Source organism: Drosophila santomea, chromosome 2R, assembly GCF_016746245.2.
Source record: "Drosophila santomea strain STO CAGO 1482 chromosome 2R, Prin_Dsan_1.1, whole genome shotgun sequence".
In the NCBI taxonomy this organism is placed as follows: domain Eukaryota; kingdom Metazoa; phylum Arthropoda; class Insecta; order Diptera; family Drosophilidae; genus Drosophila; species Drosophila santomea.
In genome coordinates, this window is record NC_053017.2 from 4,509,402 (window position 1) to 4,526,271 (window position 16,870).

General features: G+C 41.5%; 4 protein-coding genes across 4 annotated transcripts; 1 reads left to right on the forward strand and 3 right to left on the reverse strand.

The window, feature by feature from the left end:
* Positions 1-1,328: 1,328 nt before the first annotated feature.
* Positions 1,329-2,732, forward strand: LOC120447235. Its single transcript, XM_039628760.1, has 2 exons — positions 1,329-2,098; positions 2,333-2,732. Exons 1-2 carry the CDS (start codon positions 1,329-1,331, stop codon positions 2,655-2,657), a joined length of 1,095 nt encoding a protein of 364 aa, XP_039484694.1. The 3' UTR covers positions 2,658-2,732.
* Positions 2,733-6,976: 4,244 nt separating this feature from the next.
* LOC120447230 (protein croquemort) lies at positions 6,977-9,557 on the reverse strand. Its single transcript, XM_039628755.1, has 4 exons — positions 9,129-9,557; positions 8,093-8,889; positions 7,734-7,827; positions 6,977-7,671 (listed from the first exon to the last, which is right to left on the reverse strand). Exons 1-4 carry the CDS (start codon positions 9,555-9,557, stop codon positions 7,522-7,524), a joined length of 1,470 nt encoding a protein of 489 aa, XP_039484689.1. The 3' UTR covers positions 6,977-7,521.
* A 1,145-nt stretch (positions 9,558-10,702) lies between these two features.
* Positions 10,703-12,645, reverse strand: LOC120447229 (protein croquemort). Its single transcript, XM_039628754.2, has 5 exons — positions 12,481-12,645; positions 12,119-12,421; positions 11,245-12,056; positions 11,086-11,176; positions 10,703-11,015 (listed from the first exon to the last, which is right to left on the reverse strand). The coding sequence occupies exons 1-5, from the start codon at positions 12,607-12,609 to the stop codon at positions 10,818-10,820; spliced, it is 1,533 nt and encodes a 510-aa protein (XP_039484688.1). The 5' UTR covers positions 12,610-12,645; the 3' UTR covers positions 10,703-10,817.
* A 1,202-nt stretch (positions 12,646-13,847) lies between these two features.
* On the reverse strand, positions 13,848-16,281 carry LOC120447234 (phosrestin-2). Its single transcript, XM_039628759.2, has 4 exons — positions 16,117-16,281; positions 14,418-15,225; positions 14,182-14,311; positions 13,848-14,121 (listed from the first exon to the last, which is right to left on the reverse strand). The coding sequence occupies exons 1-4, from the start codon at positions 16,223-16,225 to the stop codon at positions 14,074-14,076; spliced, it is 1,095 nt and encodes a 364-aa protein (XP_039484693.1). The 5' UTR covers positions 16,226-16,281; the 3' UTR covers positions 13,848-14,073.
* Positions 16,282-16,870: the final 589 nt, after the last annotated feature.

Here is a 16,870-nt window from a genome sequence, read left to right on the forward strand (position 1 = left end):
ATGTGTGCCACGGTGTGCATTGTTGATGTTCTTGCCGCACTCGCAGGCCTAGAAGTGCAGAGCTGAAAACTCGCTGCGAACCATTTTCCGCTGTTTTATGATATTTTTTGTCGTTGTTGATATGTTAATCGGGCTGTGCATGCAATTTTAGTATTACCTGGCCATTTGTTTAATTTTAACGCCACCTCGGCAGTATTTTTTGTCACATGATACGAGTAAAGCATAAAATTTAATAGATGTTGCCGGAGCCTTTGAATTTTAATTATAGGGCGGGAAGAAAAAATGGTATCTTATGCCGCAATTATATATTATGTAAATTGGTAGCTGGGGGCATGCTCTCCACCTTCTTAACACAATCAAAGGTATGCTCATATAAATGCCTCGAATTTTATTGTTTTACGTGCGCTGAGGTCCTTTTCGTAGCGTGAGTGTGAGTGTGAGACCTCATAAGTGTTGTGGGGGCCATAAACGCCTCTAGACCTTTATCATAAAATGTGCGTAAAACTTCCTTGTGGCATTTATTGATAAAACGTTTGGGCAATGAATTCCTATTTGAAAAGAAGGCTTAAAGCCGAGGAGAATAAATGTTATCTGCTTGAAGGTGAGGGCATAAACTGGAAGATTGCATGCATACCTGGCATGTCTTTCCGCGCAGTATTTATTCGATAATTATTACCTAGTTAGTGGGGGGTGATAAAATGGGTTGAGGGGAAAAGTGATTGGAAAGGGGTATATATATAAGGGGTATAAGATATACAAGATAAGCCTCTAATAAATAAAATGTTTAAATAAAAGTCAAGCTCAACTTAATTACTTTAAATTAACATTAATTTGCACGACAATTTATGAAATAAGGCAATTGAAACATTTTATAAAAGTCTGCTATACCTTTCTACTCTACGAGAAACGTGCCGCTTTTATAGTTGTTACACCGAAACTGGAAAATTCTAAAAGTTCAAATGATTCATTCATTTAAGAAATATGCTCCAAATACAGATGGTACATTTATTTAAAATAATTAGTAGACATTTCAAATTGAGCAGCAGCTTAGTAATAAAGTGCGAGATATTTTTTGCACTTTGCGCTGAATCAGCGAAGTTTGCTCTGCTTTCGTTTACCAAAAATTTCATAGCCACGACATGGAATTTCCAGGGACGCATCGCTGTCCAAATTCTTTATCGCCGGCAAACATCTTTGGGGTCTTATCGTCGAGTGTCAATGGCAGTTATCTGCCGATGGATACAATTGCTCTCAGAAACTGATATAAAAGCGCTGTTCAGCGAAAATTTCCCAATCGAAGCGCGTACCCCCCATCGAATTGGACCCAAATGGATTTTCACCTGCTGATGATTGCACTCGTGCTTGCACCAGTTTTTACAGCTGTCCACTGCCAGGTGGCCTGCAATGCGAGGAGCGGCCCTGTCCGCCAGAAACGCATCGTTCTCAGCAGCCCGGGAACAGGTGCGCTGGCCGAGCTGGACACTTGCCAGTACCGCGTGGCGCCGTGGAGCGGCCAGGTGTGTCAGGTGCGCGTTGATTTCGAGCGCTTGGAGCTGCCGCAGCCGCAGCTGAATGCCAATTCCGGAGTGCTGGAGTGCGTCGATTTTCTGCAGATTCAGCGTTTCCGGCTGTGCGGTCGCAACAGTGGTCAGCACTTGTATTTACCGATTCGGCAGGGTCAGGAGCTGAAGCTTCTGTTCCGGCTGGCCACGTCCCTCGGCAGGCAGTCCACCTGGCAGATAACTCTCACCCAACTGGAGTGCCCCAGGGACCCCGCCAGAGGTTTAAGTACCAGGCAGCTGGAGGTGCAGACACCAACTGTGCGACCGATTATGCCCTTTTTGGGCCACTTCCTGCCGCGGACCATCTTCGGTGGACAATCTGGAATCGGCTCGGGTGCCGGTCCCGCTGCTCAGCTTATCCATTCGCTCACATCGCCTTCAATTGCGGATCTGGAGATGCTGGCTCCTCTGGGCTGTGATCAGTACTACAGGACCACCACTGGCGGTATAGTGAGCTTCAATTTTGCAGGCGGCGTCTATATGCCCAACATGAAATACTCAATTTGTGTCAAGGGAGCGCCAGACAACGAGATAAGGTGAGTGACTCATGAAACTTCAAATATATGGTGCATAGTGTGGGTACTTCACACGGTATTCATTGTGTTTTATAATTGGTGTTCATTGCTGAGTACTAATGGTTTTCGTATTCCAAATGGTTGGAATTTTACATAATTTACCATATTGAACTGGTATGTGCACGCGAGATATTCTTATTAATAATTAAATAAATTATATAAACTTTGCCTAACAAAACTTTGTCCCCAAAACAGCTACAAGATCTCACACTTTGAGCTCTCCAAGGCGAACTCCGAGCAGCCAGGACCTGCCTATGACACCGATTGCCGGAGTACAGTGCTGACCCCGTTGCGCGTATCCGACTACGTGAGCGTTCCGGATGCGTACATGGTCGGCCGGCCAGAGCTGCAGGCCACTTACTACTGTGGCAATGGATTGGCTGACCAGGAGCTAGTGGCCCGGCCGCCTTTTGTCCTGCGATTCGCCAGTGATTCGCAGTCCAGTGGATCTGAAACGGGCTTCCAACTGACCTACACGGTCCGCCGGTCACAGGATTCCCCAGTGTCCACAGATCTGTAAATTGGCATAAATGAAGCCGGCAGTCTTAACTAAATCAACGCACACAAGTCAGTTGGAATTGACATTATTAAATGCAGCAGTGATACTGGCACTGTGAACCAGGACATTCCCTGGCCACGGATTTGCCTTAATTAAATGCCCGGCTCCGGCATTAAGTCACATGTATCTATATATACAAATAAATTATGGAAAGCCCACTGGCATAAATGGCATGTGGTTGACAATTATGGCAAAATGTGTACGGGAAACGGGTTCAATGGAATGCGGATAGAATTTCATAGTTGATTATTTTGATATATGCTTAACAATCAGAAGCTGGAGCAATTCATTGTTCTGCTCTCGAGCTGCGCAAGAGAAAACAATGCGGAATGGATATTGTCTTGGCGCAGGGCTCGAATTGCATGAATGTGTGCAGATATTTAATTGAGAAATTTAATGGGCGTGCCATTTGACTAGTATCTGATTTGTTGCATAATTTGTAACATAATTCCCATATCACTTCCCAGTTTCTCAGTCTTAACGAAACTTAAATGAAATGTCGCTGCTTTAATAGAGAGTTAAAAATGCTTTTATTAGAAAGATATTCTTATAGTTCAGGTACTGCGCAAAAACATATCAAACATACCTGTTCGAAAACTAAGGTTTACTTTCCCAACATTCTTCGAAATATTTCGGAATCTCCCTTGGTAACTTTAAATAAAATAGCAGCGACAACCACACGGATATTTACATTTATAATTGCAAACTGGTGTAACTTGCTTGGATATTCCGGTGGAGAGACAGCCATTCGCCACCCCCTCAAACTTTTTACACACAGCTGCAGGAGCGGATGCAAATGCTTTTCGGGGGAATGGGATCCGGAACGCAGTGACATTTTGATGCCGACACAGCTGCCACAATTGCCAGTCCATGTATTTTTAATGAAAATTTAACAAAATTTCTGCGGTTTAAGTGCGAAAATTGTCGAAAGCGCGTACAGCAGGTTGCTGATCGATACACATACATGTATACAACACAGTATATACATATATTCGGCGGAAACGAACGCGGAAGTGCGAATTTTTGCGATTCAGTTGATGGAACACATATGCAAGCTGCTGCAAAATGTTGAGCAAATAGGGCCTTAGGCCAAACAGATATGAAAGGGATAAATTCAGCATTAAAGGGGACACTGTTAAGTGTCTGGTAAACAGAATGAAATTGCATTTGCATCGATGACCAGAACACTGGGGAAATTGCCTTTCAAATATGCATAGTCATACGCTCCGACACGATGCCAAACAATGTGAGCCAGCTCTTTTGGTCCGACATCAACATCGGCATTGACATCGACATCGCCTTCGACTACTTTCCCTCTCGAATTTATGTAGTCTCCTTTTGCTCTGGAAAACACTTTTGCTCGCTTAACGTTTCTATCCTGGGGCAAATTGTTTTTACCCACCAGTCGACAAAGATGCTCCAGCATCTTGGACCATCTTCCTTTGGGCCACCTTTTGCCACTGGCTTTCTGCCAGCTAAGGAGTGAACTTTAAGCCTGGTCATAACCCAAACTGAAAAGCCAGCTGGGGAATGGAGCCTCCATTTCATATGGCAGTCGGGCTTAATGGTCACTTCATAAATGCAGGCAATTTGGACGCTCAGCACACACTGCGTATGCGTACTGAAACTTTGTTAGTGCAAAAACCATGATTGTTGGCCAGGCGTAGTTTTAATTGTGGCATTTTTTGAAGGCAGTGAATAACTGCGAAATTTCATTATAAATTGGCTTCTAGCTAAGTAGCCGCATATTTGATTGCATGCTGTTTTTCAATTAACACACATCTGCTATCAGTTTACAAACTTTATATTAATTTTAAAACTATACTAGCTGGTTTTCATTTCACGTTCGGACATGTTAGCCAACAGAAAACTATAAGCATAAATTGTTTGGTTGCCACGCCAACCATAGTCAATTTTGGGAGGACGGTGAGGGAGTTAAATTCCAGAATGTTTTTTAGATTGAATTTTTAAATTTTTTCCCTCAACACACATTCAGAAATTTGTTCTCTTTTGTTTTGGTGTTAGCCCGAAATGGTCTATGTTTATTTAAGCATTTTCTCACTGCAGATTTCCCCCTCTGATGCTGTCAACTTTGTAACATCTGACCCAACGCCGAAGGCCCAATGCAATTTACGCTGCTAACAAAACATAAAAAAAGAACAATATTCGTAGCACATGGCATAGAAAATTGTAACAAACATTCCCCAAAATAAAAATGCCAGATGCGGTTTCAACATTGTAGTTACAATGTCACAAATTATTAATTGCTAACGGATTTATTTATTGGTGGGCTGGCAGCTAAATTTAACATACATTTTTCACAATGCTTTCATAAACTACTTTGGGGGTTTGCGAAGCTCTATGAAAACGTAGACATATTTTATGCAGTCACTTCTAAAGCAATAAGCTGTAAATATTTGATGGAATTGTGTACTGATTACTTAAAGAATACTTAAATAGGGTCAAATATTAATTTAATGTTTGCCTCATCGCGGCTTAAAACGCAAGCACTTTTACACAAACTTAAATGCCTATTAAGTAAAATTAAATTGTGCGAAAAACGAACGACACACAACACGTCCTTGAGTCGAGGGAGACTGTCAACAATGAAAAAGGAAAAAAATTAAGCAGCTAAACAGGGTTTTATGGACGGCGAGCAAAAATAAACAAACAAGTCGCTGCCAATGGAACCTCCGGAAAATCTGTAAGCCACGGCAACATGACACTGGCCAGCTCACACCCTAAAACACACTGGACTTGTCCCTCATACAAAGGACCAGGCCCAAACCCAATCCGAAGCCAAAGCCAAAGCCAAAGCCAGAGCCAGAGCCAACAACATAATCTACGGGTTGTCAGCAGCCCAAAAGACCATAAAGGCAAGGCAAACGAGCTGAAGGTCGCCGGACGGGGGGGCACAGTCAACTCACCCAAAGTGGGTGGAACGGGAGGAGCAAACAAATTAGTATGCAAGTCAGGCAGCCGATTAGGACACTGAAGTTTTCGCGACATAAACGACGGCAGGCCACAATGGAAACATCCCATTCCATTACATCACTTCATGCCTTTCAAGCCCCTTTTTTTTGGTTTTTCGGACTTAGCCAAAATAATGAAGTCGCTCACTGACGCGATCTGTTGCTTGTTATGCCTAGAGAAAAACCGCAGGAGCACAAAAAATGTTATGGCAAACACAGGTGAGTTTTGATTTCTTGATACCCAAGTCCCCAAATCCCCAAGTCTCCACAAATTGTTATAATTCAATTTTTGTTATTATAGTTAAAAATAAAATCTTTATTAATTTATTTGTACAGTAAAATAATACGTTGAGGATTGCTGGTATCAATCGGGAAGTGGACGTTATCAAAAATAAAACTCCCAAGGAACGCTTATTATATCGTAGGTATCATAGGCATTAAAAAAGTATTAAAATGTCAGTAAGTCTGCGCACCTTGACAACCAATTTCCAAAATTAAATGTTCTTGTTGTTGGTCACCATTTTCTTTAGCTAAAAGACTGCCTTTTTTTGGTCTATTTCGGGTTCTCTGTCGCTTTTGGGCGTTGGTTAAATATTTCATTAAAAATTCCACGCACAATTGCACATTGCTGTGGTTTCTTGACCAAGCCTAGAACAACCAATGAGGAATAAGTCCTTATTCAACCTTTAAAATTACTGCGTCCAGAGAATGCTACTGAATTTAAACTGAATTACTGCCAGAATATGGCAACTGTAAAGCATTTAATGTCAAAAGAAAATGTTTCACACGAAGAATGTAGTTATATTGGGTAAAAGTTTCACACTTGCGTAAATAAATAATAAACGACACAAGCTTAGCTGTAAATCAAATGCTTAACAACAATTTAAAGAATATAATCTAATAAAATGGCATATTTTAAGGCCGAGCTCAGAAATGATAAGCTACGTTTGCTGTAAAGTAAATTTTAATAAAAATGCTGTGCATTTCTTTCATTTAACCTCTGTCAATTTGTCAACACATTTTTAAATTAAAATGCAAACGCATTTGAAAACGTTTTATTACTAAAAAGTATGTATGTTATGCGAGCATAAATTTCACTTTAAATGCAATTCTTACTTGTTCTCAATGTATAAATATTAGAAAAGAGTAAGGATAATTTATTGAAATATTTCAAAGTCATTTTATTGATATGATGCCAAATAAACACCTAAAACTGTTTTCAATTAGTTGTATTGGGATCTATATTATCATTAAAACAGTCATATTTAAGCCGGCTCTTTATTACCTTCTTGCCCCGACTGAGATTTCGTTAAAGTTATGGCCGACACATACTGGCAGTCATATAATTTTCATATTTTCATACATTGTTTAACTTGTTCCTTCGCCCTTTTCGTGGGCCACAAACAATGTGTGTGCAAAACGTAAGTTTGCGTGCTTGGTGCATATAAATTAGTCGCTTATAATATTCTTTTGGCATTTTTCAAATTTCCAGTTCGGTATTTGCCGGCTCTGCCTGGTGAAAGAGTTCGTACGCCATAAAGTATGCAGCTTACGTGCTCAAGGATTTCTCCCTTTCCGCCTTCTTTGCATAGCATGAAGGAACAGCAAAAAACAATTATTAACATATTAATAAATTTTAGCATATTTGAAAGGCCATAATTTAGTGTAATTCTAGATGCCTGCAGCTGGGCAACACCTGGGGGAAATTGGATAATCCTGCCAAGCACGTAATTTGCATTTTTTATGACCAGGCCTTAAAGAGCCCTGACTGATTATGGCCTTAAACAATGCCAACATTTTCGTAGTGATTAGCGAATTTATTGCTTGGTTAGCCTTAACAGTCTTATCAGGTTTCACTGCATTGGACTCGTTTTCTCGGGCCTTTGTTCGTTGTGCCATTTGTTATTTTTTGTGATGAATATTCCAATTACGACTATCGAAATTCCAAAAAGAACTAAGCCAATTCCTGTATACATTCCTATATTCGCAGCATTAAGCGCTAGCTATTAAATAAGATATTGCATTTTGTTATTTGTTTATTATTTATATATATTGGCCATCCTACCTTCAAGAGTCTTGTAAGCCCCTCGTCTAATTCCGCATGCATTCTCATTGTAAAAAGGGGTGCATAATGATCATAGGCCACGTTCTTGAACAAGCTAGAAAAGAACAATTAAAAAGATATTAAAATTAAATATTAATAGTTAATGATTTCTTTGTCTTTAACCTGATACAAAATTAGCCAAGAGACAATTACATAGGTACAAGAAGGTACATATTTAATGACAGTTCCTATAAATGCGAAATTATTTGTGATGCTTTATTAGTTAAAAAGGCTCAGTCAATAGTACTTTTCATAGTACAATCAACACAGGTACAATGTTTGTGTTTTTGAGACTTTGCATCGTCAAATAAGAAACTCACTCAATGGCCTCGTCGCGCACCACTTTCGTGCTAATCATGAGCTGCCCCCTCAGGCTCAGCGGAATTCCAAGAGTGGGCTCCATTATCACATACATGCCGTGCTGGGACTCCACGGGCTGCAGGCCGGTGGTGTTCTCCCTGTACATGGGATCTGTGAGGAAGAAGTGCGGATGCGACATGTAGAACGGGCCATTGAAGGCGGGAGGACCGTAATCCAGGACTCCGTTGCGCGGACACTCGCGATTCTTGAGGCAAAAGCACTCAGTGTCCGGCGACAACTGGCCATTATCGAGGGTAAGATTGGTGGACTCAAAGCGCCAGACATCTATGCCGTCGATGGTGAGGTTTTCCTTGGGAAACAAGTTCAAGAACCGCGCAGCATCTGGTAGGAAAATGGTGGTGGGCTGATCCCACTCCCTGTACGGCGACCAGAGCTCCCCCGTGCTGCCATTCACCTTGCCGCATTCGCCGGGATAAAAGCCGGTTGTGTTCCTTCCATTCCATAGGAGCAGATCTCCCAGCTGGCTGAGATCCCCACGGCCAGTGTGCACTGTAAAGTTTCCCTCAGCTGTCTTGGAGTTATTCCTCTCATAGAACCAGCCAAAGGTGTTGTTGTAAACCGGGAGCAGAGGCGAATGCAGCTGCTCCACGAAGTCAAGCAGATGGTCGTAATAGCCATCAAAGAGCCATTGGCCAGCTGTGTGGGTCATGTGGGTGGCGCCGCCCTCGCGATTGAGGGCAAAGTTCATGACCTTGCGCAGGATGCGGCACAATTGACGCGAGTACAAAGCAGCTGTCTAAAGCGGATAGCGTGATTAGCGAGGATTAGTGGATGTGGCGACAGATATTCGGCCAGAGATTCGGAATAAAACAACAGGATTCTTTTCAAGAAGTGCAGCAACATGACATTAAAAAGGTGATGACTTTTGTAAAACAAAACTACATCATTCCTTGACTTCAGATTAAATGTAGGATTATTTGACAATTATTCACTTAAATAATTGAAACTCTTAATTTATTTTTTAATCAGACTTACCAAGGATGGAAAGTGTGGGGCTATAACTACATCCTCCAGCGATCCATTTGACTTATCCGGCAGAAAATGCCAGGTGCGTTTGCCGAAATAGGTCACCTGGGGCTGATTCCATTCCAAATCTTCCTTGACCTTAAAGTCGCTGAAAGTGTAAGGACCCAGCTGCTCAAAGTGGGGCTTAACGCCCTCTGTATTCAAGTCCCCCGGATTAGTCCAGTTAAAGAGGAAAACTGTGCTATATAGCGGCATGGGCGTGGTCACCCAGCGATTGTAAATAAAGGAGTTGGGAGCCAAAGGCAACAGACTACGAATCCATTGCCGAGATACCGCGGGCCAGGCTGCGGCCAGAAAAATCCCAACCGCCAGGATCAGGCCCCCCATGGAGAATACCCAGATCTTTTGCTGGCGCACACTGCAACAACCACAACACATCGCCTCCGATCGATTTCGCTACTGGTACTTCAAGAAATGTAAGCGGTGGTATTTATAGGCGAGCCCACTGTTGGGATACATTGATGTTCAATAATGGAAATGCAAGATTAGATTTCAAGAGCAAGTTTGTTCCTCTATTTTTATATTTGTTTTGAAATGTCCACTTGGTGCGCTCCTGATAGGCTAATCTGCAAAAGCTTTTCACAATACAGCTTTTCAAGAGGCTTGTTTTAGGAGCAGAGTTAAATATTATTGAGTATTTTAGTTTTCTGATTATTTTTCGTTTCACTCATTAGATACACTGTAAAGAAGGAAGTACATTATACTTCCCTAAATCTAACTGAATTCCGAATTCGCTTTAATTTCACTATTACTATTATACTATACCATTTTGTTATTATACCCTTTACTCGTAGAGTAAAAGGGTATACTAGATTCGTTGAAAAGTATGTAACATGCAGAAGGAAGCGTTTCCGACCATATAAGATATATATATTCTTGATCAGGATCAATAGCCGAGTCGATCTGGCTATGTCCGTCTGTCTGTCCGTCTGTCCGTCCGTATGAACGTCGAGATCTCAGGAACTACAAAAGCTAGAAAGTTGAGATTAAGCATACAGATTAAGCAGCGCAAGTTTGTCGATTCATGTTGCCACGCCCACTCTAACGCCCACAAACCGCCCAAAACTGCCACGCCCACACTTTTGAAAAATGTTTTGATATTTTTTTATTTTTGTATTAGTCTTGTAAATTTCTATCGAAAAAAAAACTTTTTGCCACGCTCACTCTAACGCCCACAAGCCGCCAAAAACTGTCAGTGCTCAAAACTCTATCCCGCACTTCCACTAGCTGAGTAACGGGTATCAGATAGTCGGGGAATTCGACTATAGCGTTCTCTCTTGTTTTTGATAGTCAATTATACATTTTAATTAAATAAAATAATAGTTTTTAATAATTAGTTTTTTTAATTTTCTTTTTATTTTGTGAATAACTTGTATGAGATCTTTGTAACTTAATAATAAAACTAAAATCTAAAAAAAAAATCGAAAAAACGAATTGGTAAATTAATACTTTTGAAGTTTTTATTAATATAAAATCAAGATATAACATTTAATTAAGTTTTCGTATTTTATTAATAAATTTATTTTTTAGATATTTTAAAGCTAGAACAAAAAAAATATGTACATTTTATCACATAACAGTTTTTGAAAAATTGTGTGCTGATCATCAGTGAAAAATGTTATTAATAAATTACAAGTTTCATTCAACCACATTGTCCGCTATTTCCGGTTCATCTGGAGTTTCCTCGTTATCCTTGAGAACCAGTTTGTCCATCTCTGCCTGACCATACCACTTCCTTTTAATGGTAAGTAATACGCCAACTGCTATAAGAATGCAGCCCAGGCACAGGAATCCCACTCCAGTATATCTCCCTATAGCGGGCAGATTGAGCGCCAACTAAAAAGGAACATGAAATATTTAAAATTCAAATGACAGTGGTTCAACAATGATGTGCTGGAAAACATACCCTGAGTTCTGAGGCAAGAGCTTCATCGATTTCGGCTCGACTAGCAGTGGTGAAAAGTGGTGCATAGAAACTTGGAAGGTCCTTCAGTATGCTAGGGGAAAATAAAGGGAAAATTACCACTCTAAAATATTGCATACAAAGATCATTGAAAGTAATTACTCTATAATGCTGTCTGGCTGTATGTACAAGGTAATCATCACATTGGCATTGACCTTCAAAGGCACTCCCATCTTGCGCTCCATGATCATATAAAAGTTATTCTGATCATAATTGGGATTGAATCCGTTAATCGTGCTGCCATAACTTTCGTCCGCGTACATAAAGTGATCCGCAGATAGGTACATGGGAACTCCACTGGCACAGGGTCCTAAGTCAGTGGCTCCGCTGGCAGGGCAATTATCTGGTTGGCTTTCCAAAGGACACCAGCACCTCGCGTTACCATTGAGCTGTCCATTGTCGAAAGTGCTCGGTGTTATTTCGTACTTCCATCCCTTGATGCCCTGGATCGTTTCGCTCTGTCCTGTAAACTCGAGATTTATGATCCGACAAGTGTCCGGAATGAAGATGGTCAAAGCCTTCTCCTTGGGCTCATCGGGCACAAAAAGGTCTGTTGTGCTGCCATTGAGACGTCCGCATTCTCCTTCGTACCAGCCCGTGTGATTCTGACCCTTCCAATACTTAATTTCGCCCATCTCCTTGATGTCACCCACTCCGGTGTGGACAGTGAAGGGACCCTCGAAGTCCTTTGACCCATTACGGTTGAGGAACCAGGCAAACTCATTCGACTCGATTTCTGGGGCCAATGGGTTATTCAGTGACATGGAGTAATTCAGAAACTCGTCGAAGAAACCTTTGAACAGCCATTCAGATGCCGTGTGGGTCACAAAGAGATGTCCCCCATTCGCATTTAGAGCCTCGTTGAACATGATTTTCAGGAAGACGTTGCTGTTCCGCATTTGGTTTGAAGCAGCCTGTAAAAAATAAAAATACATAAGCAAATTATTTTTAAAAACTAATTTTTTAAAACTAATACCAAAGAAGGCAAGTGTGGGGCCGTAATTAAATCTGTTTCTTTGCCGCCGGAGAGCTCCTCCTCCCAGAACCAAGTTCTCCTGGGGTTAAAGGTCACTGTTCCGTTGTCGTGCCACTCAAGATCCATCTTCTTTCTCTCCTCTCGATAAACATAGGGTCCTAGTTGCGCGAAAGCAGGTTTTACTCCATAAGCCTGCACCTCTTCGGCATTGGTCCAGTTCCAAAGATACATGTAGACATACACCGGAATGGGCAGCTCCTCCCATTTTTCGAAAGTCTTCGAAGTGGGTGTCAGCGGCAAGGCCTTTTTAATAAATCGATTAGTACTCCTCAATTATTTTATTATTATACACCGCCTCTCACCTTCATAATCTCCGAGTCTATAAAGCCAGGCCAGCATATTATTGCCAGGAGACCGAAGACCGCGAAAAAGGTTCCCAGACCGAAGACCCAGAACTTTTGTTGGGTCACCCCACAGCAGCTGCAGCACATATTGAGACGAAACAAAGGCTTTAGAGCGACTGCGAAGTGGAAAAATAGCACCAGAGTTTATATTCATGCACCGCCTTATAGATTATCCACTAGCAAATAAAGCAGCGGCTAATCAGCATGTGTACTGTCGTAGTTAGCTTGGTTCGCTTTGCTCAACTGATACAGGGGTGGGTGATTGGGTGATAAGTGTGTGTTTGGAGTACGGAAAATCCTGATAAATGCAAAACGCTGCACTTAGTTTATTATTCTAACTATTGCTTTTAGGTAATCAGCCAGATTAACGGTAGTAGCTACTTCAGGCTGCCACATACTTGGTGTATATCACTTGGTAACTAAATCAGATTTAGAGATACATGGTACAAGGCGTTAAGGAGTATCCAAAATCTAATATCCGAAGTTCAATAAAGACGTTTAAATACATTAATTAAGTTTTTATTTTATTTTAGAGATACAGTTTAGTTAATGAGTTTTAAAGTATTTAATAATTCGCTCTATAAATTACATGAAACTAGCTGATTAGACTATTAAAGCGGTCAACTATTTTTGCCTTGAGTCTCGCCATCTTATCGGTTATATAGCATGTATGCTTAAAGTAGCATTTGCAATGCAATTTTATTGTCAACCACTATAAAAGATCAGTTCCCAAGACGACAATCTAATCTGCCTACATAAAATTCGATTAATCCCCACACTCAAAACCATTTTGACTAATCAGCCATTTGGTCTTTCAATGTGTGGGCAGCGTGACTAGCAACTCTTTGAGAAGTATTTCAACCATAAAATGTACCCTGACTACTGGAAAATAATAGGAGGGAACGGCGTTATCGTAAATATTGGCATATTACCAAATCAAGTGTGTTTGCTTACATTTTACACTTTCAAAATCCAGCCAATAACTTAGCATATTATATCAAATTTAGTTTACTAAACTTCCTTGAGCATAGTTACCAAGTATTAGTTATACTGCTTCTCGGCTCCTCGGGGTAGCAATAATTGGAATTACTAAGCCACAAGAGCAAGACCCACTATTAGTAATTGAATAGATTGCACTGGCTTCTGTTGATTTCCCCATTGCACTTCGATGTACATAATCAGCAGACATTGCAAGATATCAAACACTAGGAAATGCCTTGGTAAGCACATTATTAAATATTAAGTGCGCATTCCATCCAAACTTTCAATGCAGCAATGTTTTGAGCTGGAACATTTTCAAATATGCCGTGCTAAACTCAATACAATTCTCCAAAATACATAGATAAACTCTGTTCATATTTAATTGTTAGTTGAGTTATAATTATAATACACATACACACATATATGAATATTGGATTTGCTATATAGGAAAAGTACGACGACTGCAGTTCAGAACATTTCAGCAACATCAGCATTTTTTAAGATCTTCAAAATTCGGTTAGACTTGTAGAAACACGCCACTTTTTTCATTGGTTGAGGTAGCCTTTCAGTTTAGGCCTCAATGGAGCCCTCGGCTTCCAGTTGGGCCTTGCGACTTGGCTGCAAATGATTGAATGCCTTTCAATAATGTTTCCAATATTTGGCCAGACTTTTTATTACCTTCGGGTGCATCAGAATAAATGGCAGCTCAGCACAGAGCTCGCCGCCCAAGGCGCCCAAGAAAAGCTTGACCTTCACAGCATATGAAACAATTATGCCAAAGGCGTCCCTCGCGTCCTGACTGGCAATACTGAAATGAATTTAAAAATAAATGTTAAAAAGAAAAGAATGGTTAGTCACTATTAGTCAATAGACAAGGTTGTATATTTATTGTATTTCTACACTACTATACTCACAGTGTTGTCGAGGCCAGAGCCGTTTCCTTGCGCTTAATATCCCCCTCAACGGCGATGCCCGCGCGGTCACAATTGGCCACCAGAGTGGGCACCAGGTACATGACCTTCTGCAGGCTGGATCCCGGATTCAGTGGACATCCCTCGCTCGTCTCCATGAAGGCGATCGTGTTGCGGAACTGACCGTTCTGGAACAGGACCACATCGACGCCCTGCTGCACCATGGCCTTGATCTTCTTGACCACCTTGTTGGAGTTGTTGCGCACGCAGATGTTCACCGAGATCTTCTCGCCGTGGTGGTACAGCTGCTTGTCGAGGGTGACCTCCAGTTCGAGCTCTCCGGGCGACAGAAGGAAGTCCTTGCGGACGACGGTGCAGGGCTGGATGCCCTGCTTGGTTGGTGCATATTGCAACTTGCGGATACCCAGGTTAATGGTGCTCCTGCGATGCGATCGATCGCAGTCACTGTCCCCGGTGAAGATCTTGACGAAGTACTGGACTCCGCAGGGCTGGCTCTCGTCACTGGCCTTCTGCTGGAGAACCACCGAGGCCGGCGAGCTGGGCGGCATCTGCATCACGAAAGGATAGGCATTGGAGCCGAGCTTCTTCAGCAGACGCTCCTGCATCTTGGTCAGCTGGATGTCCTGCTTCTGGGGCGGGCACACCTGCTGCGAAACCAGGGTCAGTTCCTTCTGGAACCGCAAACCGATCATCTCGTCGTCCTCGCGTCCGTAGCGGAAATTGCAGACCAACTGCACGAAAATCTTGCGGTTCTGGCGCACGTACTCATCGTCCAGCACAACAATTCCATCTGCAAGAGGATGCTAATTAATTGGAGATTATTGTACGCAAATGCCCAGCCTCGTGGATTGTTTGCTCACGTAACCGATAAACCAGGTTAGCTGCTAGTGCGGCCGACTTACATACATATGTATGTACATAGGTTGCTTAAATGGAATCTGAATTCAATATCTAAAGAAAGTGGAGTTTTAATACCCTTTACTCGTAAATTAAAAAGGTATACTAGATACGTTGAAAACTATGTAACGTTTCCGACCATTTAAAGTACATGTATTCTTGCTCAGGATTAACAGCCGAGTCGATTTGGACATATCTCGTTGTCCGTCCGTCCGTATAAGCGTCGTGTTTTCTACTTCTCTTGTTCCCTAGATCAGATGGGCATTTCAGTTTTTAGAGACATACGGATAGACGCGGCGGAACTTTGTTTTCTGATGTTGCCATGCACACTCTTTTTTGTGCAAATTTTGTAATTTTATTATTTGTCTTTCCAATTGCAATCGACCTACCAAAATATTTTTGCCACGTCTATTCTATCGCTAAAAAGCCGCTCAAAGCTCCCACGCCCACACTATTAAACGTGTTTGTTCGAATTTAGCGTTCTGTCTAGTTAATATTTTAGTGTTGATTTGATTTCACTTTCTAGACCATGTTTAAAGAAATGTTTCAGAAAAAATGTCTTTATAAAATGCGGGTTTTCAACTAAATCAGTTTTCCCAAGTCTGTGAGCTTTCGTATCAGTATTTAAGTCCAATGTAATAAGTTGGAACAAAAGTTACACAACATTTCCAAGCTGAAAGATAGTTTAATCCAATTTGGGCACTTCTTTATGCGATTACTTTTTTGAATAGACTTCCTCCTTTGTAAATCCCATTCCTCAAGGGTTTCGGTCTGTGACACCTACCAATGGGCTCCACCTGAGTCACGGAATCCACAAAATCACGCCTGTTCATGTAGAGCGTGATCATGTTGTTCGGGGAACACTTCTTGAACACCTTGAAATTGACCACCATTTTGAAGCTGTCTATCTAGAGCCGTCCGGAAATAGTTTAAATTTTAGATGTGACTTTAACGTTTCGCGCTCGTTCTCGATGGGATACGCCGCGTTGCGTGGTCCACTAGGCTATTAATTAGCGCTCTTTGGCAATCCGGCATTTATACCTGTCGCCCCTCTAAATTCAATTAGCCGCACAGCAGAAATTCAGCAATTGCACGGCGGTAAACTACTATGGCTTCTGCAACCTTGCTGTGCGCAGTGTCTTTGATATTGACATTGTACCACGACATCGACATCGATGGCTCAAACATTAAATAACGAGCGAGCAACACGGCGTATTAGCAATGCAGGACAGGCAAAAGTACAGAAATAGCTCGAGAAATCGATTTGGTCTGCGTATTTTGGTTTGTTGTTTTCCGCTTTGGATGACGTATATGAGCACAAATATTACGTAGTGTGTTTTCCTCTCCCATTTACGTAATTGTTTTTAATTTAATTGAGCCTTATGACATCCATGGCTTGGTACTGATAAGTGGGTCTTTATTGAGCCATTTACAATAGCTTTATTTTTACTTGACAACTACGAGTTATAAAGACGCTGTACTAAATATATTCCAAGTATACCCTTTACACAAACCAGAATTTTAAATACAGGTTTATT

Bases quoted from the DNA above. Each gene is read 5' to 3' on its own strand.
- LOC120447235 (XM_039628760.1), top strand. From the start codon at position 1,329: ATGGATTTTCACCTGCTGATGATTGCACTCGTGCTTGCACCAGTTTTT. The intron at 2,099-2,332 runs GTGAGTGACTCA...TCCCCAAAACAG, and splicing joins GCGCCAGACAACGAGATAAG to CTACAAGATCTCACACTTTG.
- LOC120447230 (XM_039628755.1), bottom strand. From the start codon at position 9,557: ATGTGTTGTGGTTGTTGCAGTGTGCGCCAGCAAAAGATCTGGGTATTC. The intron at 8,890-9,128 runs GTAAGTCTGATT...TATCCGCTTTAG, and splicing joins CCCCACACTTTCCATCCTTG to ACAGCTGCTTTGTACTCGCG. The intron at 7,672-7,733 runs GTAGGATGGCCA...CTTATTTAATAG, and splicing joins GGCTTACAAGACTCTTGAAG to CTAGCGCTTAATGCTGCGAA.
- LOC120447229 (XM_039628754.2), bottom strand. From the start codon at position 12,609: ATGTGCTGCAGCTGCTGTGGGGTGACCCAACAAAAGTTCTGGGTCTTC. The intron at 11,177-11,244 runs GTAATTACTTTC...ATTTTCCCCTAG, and splicing joins CAGCCAGACAGCATTATAGA to CATACTGAAGGACCTTCCAA. The intron at 11,016-11,085 runs GTATGTTTTCCA...GTTCCTTTTTAG, and splicing joins CTCTTGCCTCAGAACTCAGG to TTGGCGCTCAATCTGCCCGC.
- LOC120447234 (XM_039628759.2), bottom strand. From the start codon at position 16,225: ATGGTGGTCAATTTCAAGGTGTTCAAGAAGTGTTCCCCGAACAACATG. The intron at 14,312-14,417 runs GTGAGTATAGTA...AATTCATTTCAG, and splicing joins GCTCTGGCCTCGACAACACT to TATTGCCAGTCAGGACGCGA. The intron at 14,122-14,181 runs GTAATAAAAAGT...AATCATTTGCAG, and splicing joins TTATTCTGATGCACCCGAAG to CCAAGTCGCAAGGCCCAACT.